Source organism: Anopheles aquasalis, chromosome 2, assembly GCF_943734665.1.
Source record: "Anopheles aquasalis chromosome 2, idAnoAquaMG_Q_19, whole genome shotgun sequence".
NCBI lineage: Eukaryota > Metazoa > Arthropoda > Insecta > Diptera > Culicidae > Anopheles > Anopheles aquasalis.
This window is the reverse complement of record NC_064877.1, coordinates 56,217,147-56,223,146: the sequence shown is the minus strand read 5'-3', so window position 1 is coordinate 56,223,146 and position 6,000 is coordinate 56,217,147. Positions and strand designations below refer to the sequence as shown.

The window sequence follows — 6,000 nt, the reverse complement described above, 5'->3', positions numbered from 1 at the left end:
ATGAAGGGATGCATGATATGTGCATAACCAATGAAGGAAGTCGGTGAAAACAAAGTTAAAGTACTGTTTATTCGAATTCAATGAACACCTAAAGTAAGAAGAAACCAATAGTTGCCAGAATTCATTAGGCGAAAACAACACAAAGTGCATTGGGAGGATTCCAATTCAGTGAATTTATCAACCTAAATCCGTCAATTGAATGCAAATGAAGCATCTCCAATGAAAGACGAAAATTTTGTGTCGAAATGATATTAAATAATAGTTTGTATCCTTTTCCTCTTTTGCTGTACTATAGAAAAGAGCGTAGAACCAATGATACAAATAGAAAAATAGAAAACAGTACACATCAACACACACCTACGCTTCCGACATACATAAACACTCCGTTTTCATTATCCCTGCAATACACAAACTTGTATAAGGATCTAACTACTAAAATTAGCAAGTGACAACTGACGATGCAAAGATCATCCACCAGCATCCATCGCGAGGAACCATTAGCAGATAGATGAACATTGAAGGTAGAAATTCAATCAAAACCAAAACTAAATTTAATGCTTTGGGCAAGTTGTATTGATTTCAAATTATTTCTGAAAATTTGTTCGCATTTCAAGCATCGAATACTCTTTTCGTTTTTTCTTTATTGCAATATTCTTTTGATCATTTCATTTATCATAACATATTGTTTTAACACAACAGTTTTGGCTAGGTTTGTTTTCGTTACAACAGTTTAGCAACATTTATAGCAACGGTAAAATAACTATACTTCGCGAAACCCTGTCAGAAGGTTAACTTTCCAGCATATCTTTGACAAATAAATATTATTTAAATAAACAAGTTTTTTAAAGGTTTAATATAACATTCGTTCCTAATGTTGATTGATAATCAAAAGAGAAAATGGATACAACGAAAGAGCATCAAAGCCTTGGCTGTCCTTCATGCTCGAACGGTACTCCTAACGAGAGCTGAGATGTTTGATCGGTTCTGTGGCCGGGCAATGCTCACAGATAGGTTGGTACAAATATTGAACACATACAGCGATCATATTAATTTTTAATGAAACCAATGCTAACGAGAAATATTATTTCAATTATTTCTGTCTATGAGATGTATTAATGAGGGTCGTATTCGCGGTAAAACATTCGGTTTAACTCAATTTTGGAGTAAGGATAGCTTCAACTCATATGCACCAACGAGGAGCATGAGCGAAAGGAGTCTTGATGATAATGATGATTATGAGCACCTAATGCAGTACTAGTTGTCGTTCGCTTTTCCCCCGATCCGATCTCAGCAAATGTGGCATGTGAGTGGCAGCAGGATAGCAGTTTTGTTTCATTAAAGTAATAAGGTGTATTATGCACTATCTCTCGTTAAGCGAATGTGATGCAAAATGTACTGAACGCCTGGATCATTCGTTGAGCAAATTCGCGTTTGAGGAATGGGACCAGATGTGAATTCTGATAAGTGACTAGCTTTGCTGATCACATGATAGCCAAAAGCTGCTCCGGTGGTTCCACTTGTAACAAGCCGTTTCTATGCATACGCTAGCCTACTTCTCCCTCGAGTCGGTGGTGGGCTTTCCGGTTTTCCGCCGCACCTATGTGTGAGTGTATGTATGTGCGCGCACTGAAATGTGCCTGATCAGCGTGATCCGTGATGTGTGCCAGTGTCTGTCTGTGGGAGCATGTGACATTCGTTCGTTGTTTTCTGTGCCTTGACCACCCTAGGTGGCTTGTTTGGTAAATGATTTTCAGTTATTTCCACTGCCGTTTACTGTGTCTATTGATTCACGAGATAAGCCAATAGCTCTCGATGGGGATTTATCTTTTTTCATCTATTATTTTCTTTTCAAATGTGTGTACTATGCGCGCATACTCTTACATCACTAGTACTGTTGTGTGGATAGTTGAAAAGATCAACACTTACCGTAGCCTTCACCCTGGAGGAAAAGCCGGAACGCTTCGGCCAGTTTGCCAGGTTGCTCCTCCAGTACCAGGCCGCAATCGGAAATCTAAAATCAAAAAACATGTTCAAGTTAGATGTTTGACGAATGTGCGCAAAGGGAATTTACTTTTGTAGAAATTTTATAATGCAGAATGGTAATGTGTCACAATCACAAATTAGTTAGTTCTAGTCATTTTTTTATCGTTCTTAAATCACATTTGAAAAAGGTACTTCGAACAGAAAGAAAATACATTTCGTAAAAATAAAGACATGATTATCTACTACTACTTTTGTAAGCAACTAATGATTTCCAATGATTGCAACGAAAAATTGGAAAAGGACAACCTTGAGCAAGACCCACTGCTTTTCGTTAATAGGTTAGGCAAATAGGATTACGACGAAAGTAATTTAGCATACGAAACGAAAAATACATTGAATGATAACTAGTAAAGAGCGGCATTTACAATGAAGAATATCGAATGACATTCCCATTTTTCAGAGAATAGTATAAAAGTCGGGTAACACGAATTGAAGAACGTCAACTCAATGCATTATTTAAATTATATAATGCATAAAGGCCACCTTATATGTGAACTCGATAGCACCTACGTATAATTCATTAGGAGATTAAAAAATCTACATTTTAATGCATCCCCGTGCATTTTAATGATTTAATTTCCTTTGCTTTTACAGGTGTAACGCATATATTACATAGACAGTCAGTAATACGTCACTAAACTCCATCACAGCTGTGGTTGTGACGTGTCCTGAAAATGTGATCATCCCTTACGGAGCATGATGCGACGCGTGGTTGATGGGGAAATTAAAATGAAATTACCTTCATCCAATTAGTCTTCTCGGGAATTAGTCTACCGTTGAATGTTACCGTGTCATCGATGTGCGGTGACAGAGCACCGGTAATGTTCAGCACGGGCATTTTCAGCGATGGTGCGGCTACTAAAAACCAGAAATAAATATACATTTCAGAAGGATAATTTTTAAGAAGAGAGCGACATAATCAAAATAAATAAACTTCATAAAATGAGTCAGAAAACGCGATAAGATGAATATATTCACTTGACTACCATTTCGAGAGATTTACCTGTTTGTGGTGATCCGGATGGTGTCCGAGCGATATTCAAATCGGTACGCTTGATGTAAGCATCAATCAGCATGGCCAAGTTAACCGGGTTTATGGAACGTTCAAAGTTGCTCTTATATAGCTGATGATGGAGTAGAAACAGATATAAGTTAGCATCTTTTTTGAAATCATCCGATTACAGGACGATTCAACCAACCTGAACCAAATCCAGATTACGCTCCTCTGGATTCCGACCAAAGTGATGCCACATCAAGTAGTCCAATACGCCCTGGGTCATTCCCTTGGTACGCAGATTACGGGTGTTCAACAGCTGGTAGCCCCACTCGATCCATCCTGCCGCCGTAGAGCTACAGTTAATAAGACACAGGGCACCGACCTGCAAGAGGGAAGGAAGTACCGAACCAGAAGCGATGATCAGTTTGTGTGTTATAGAATTATTGTCGTACCAATTTCTAAAATATGAGACTCGAGTAGTTAAAAACAAAAATAGAATTCAAAGACACCGTAAAGGAATTGCTTGCGTCTTGTTTGTAAAACACAAAACACGAAAAGAGGAAACTTCATGAATTTTAACTCACCTTGTCCGGATTGGCTAGGGCGAACCGCGCCAGAATGTTAGCTCCAGCGCCGACACCAAGTCCGATGATGGATTTTAAATTAAAGTGTGTCATCACGAACAGGAGCTGGGCTCCCAGTTCGTCGAACGTTGGATACACGTAACTGAAAGGAACAAAAGGATACGATTTGTAGTGACAGTTGCTTCACACCGGCTTCTGCTATTCTACACGAATGGTGGTACTCACTCCTCCGGGAACGTTGGGGCTCCTTCCTCCTGGCCGGGAGCGTTCACATGATACACACAGAAGTTGTCCAACAGAGCGCGCATCGTAGGAAAGTTGAAGAATCCAGCAAAGCTCGATGCATCTGAAACGAAAGACAATATTAGTTTGACAATAACTAGGGCATCCTCACTACCACCGTACCACCGGCGCAAACCGCAAACGCCGCAATCACAACACTCACAGTTCAATCCCAGATCGTGGTACGTCACGATTGCTGGCTTCGTTGTATCGCCCTGCACCGCCACCAGGATGTCTCCCTTGTCCGTTGGTACACGGCGCAGATCGCACGAACCGACTATCGAACCCCGCTGGTTCGGGTACTGTAGCTGAACCGAGCGCAGCTCAATGTCATCCATCGGGTCAACCGGCATCGCTCTGCGGCAGAGAAAAGAGGATCGAAGCGGATGGCGTCAGTTGGAGCCGGTGAAAAGGCGGTTTTCGGATCATTATAACATATCGCCATCTGATGAACGCTTGTTTTCCGCATACAACAGCCTTGCCCGATCGCATCACATCGTCTTTTACACACGGGCCGACCTTCGTTATTATGTTAACTGTCCTCTCGACTATCTTATCGACTTATGCATGGCCGGTCGGTGACACATTTCTGCTCAGTGGAGTGCATACCGATTGGGAGGCTGATTTCAAGCCGACGATGAGCTGGACTGATTTACATGGTCGAAATCGAGTGCTTAAACTTTAACAGCAGAACGGCTACATTAGTTCGATAACTAATTTTCATCGCTTTTGGTAAAAAAACTCTCATTTTGCACTCCTTATCTTGAATAACATGTAATCAATATCAGTAGCTAGCTACTTCATGCAAATTCTAATTGCTCTTTACTATTTGAGACTTTTATGATTTTTTTTACACTAGATTTTTTTTGTTAATTATTGTTTAAACTATCAGTAGGAGCTATTTAGCTACACTAAGAAAGAATAAACCATAAACTCTTCGAATTCGGTTTTCTTGTTGAACTATTTCAGTACAGCTTTGAAAAATGTTTTCATTTCGATTCGCATTCTTACGCAATCAACCAGTTCTCCAACCAGGGCGGTGTTCACGAATATCTCCAATACCTTCGGCCATTTGGACTCGGTTGGAAGTCAAATTCTATCATTTATTATTTCAGCTAGCCAGCTAGCCTCTGCCACGCATCACGCCTGTGTTTTAGAAAGGACTGTTCTCGTTTCACAAAAGCTTCCACAACTCAATATCAGTCGCATGCCATATGATGTCATTTATTTTTAGCAAATGTCCCTCTTTCGAGCTTCCTCATTCTCTAGGGAGCCAATACAAAATAAAAAAGCAAAAAAATCAAATCCATCGATATTCGTCTTTCGTCCGAATAGTTTTCCCTATCGGTCGTTAATGTGAAACCGGCTCCCAGAGGTAATAGGATCTCGTTTTCCACCAAATAGCACGTCGGCGCCACCAGGTGGAAAAATCGAACTCAGCGTCGACAGACTGGCGGCCAGCTACTGTGTGTAGCATTGTAGCCATGGTGACCGATAGGTGAAAACAGAATTCGATCCATGGTCTGGCCTAATAGCTCTCCTGGACCGACGGACAGCCTCTGTTCGTTCGGCTTGCGAAACATGTGGGATGATTTTGGTCGGTCGAGCTGGACCAAAATGGAACAGAAATTCCATTTCCGAATGGTTTGATATAACTGAGAACACATCCCTCCCCGGAAGCTACTGGAAACGATTGTGTCAAATCAAGTGACGACGTGCGAAGCGTACGATTGTCGGGCTATTCATGGAATGCTTCTAATGTACTGTGTAGGACAATTTTGCCAGGAAAGCACCGAAAGCAACAGATTAGGAGCCACCGTTACGGTCTTCCATTGATGCACACATCCTGGAACAATTTCCGTCACAGGTTTAGTCAACGGTCATTTCTTTAGCGATGACCCATCGTACCCATGTTCATCGATCAACGCAAAGGATGATACTGCTTTGGATAATAAAAAATAGAGTTTCGTAAATATTTCTCAGATTTGTTTACTAACTGAAAAATCGATAGAACTGTACCAAAATGCCACTATCTTGTGCTATTTAAGCTGATCTCTTCCTGGTGGCATTATCACCGATGGTAGAATAACATCC

General features: G+C 40.9%; 1 protein-coding gene across 15 annotated transcripts in view; it reads right to left on the bottom strand.

The window, feature by feature from the left end:
• LOC126580902 (protein NDRG3) overlaps positions 1–6,000 on the bottom strand; it is a 35,972-nt gene that overhangs the window by 6,721 nt on the left and 23,251 nt on the right. For all 15 annotated transcript variants that reach the window (XM_050244243.1, XM_050244242.1, XM_050244244.1 and 12 more), the window contains 7 exons: positions 4,070–4,263; positions 3,850–3,970; positions 3,625–3,766; positions 3,243–3,422; positions 3,047–3,167; positions 2,783–2,901; positions 1,927–2,011 (listed from right to left, as the gene is read on the bottom strand). In XM_050244243.1, the coding sequence (XP_050100200.1) occupies positions 1,927–2,011; positions 2,783–2,901; positions 3,047–3,167; positions 3,243–3,422; positions 3,625–3,766; positions 3,850–3,970; positions 4,070–4,263 (962 nt within the window). The remainder of the gene's footprint in view (positions 1–1,926; positions 2,012–2,782; positions 2,902–3,046; positions 3,168–3,242; positions 3,423–3,624; positions 3,767–3,849; positions 3,971–4,069; positions 4,264–6,000) is intronic.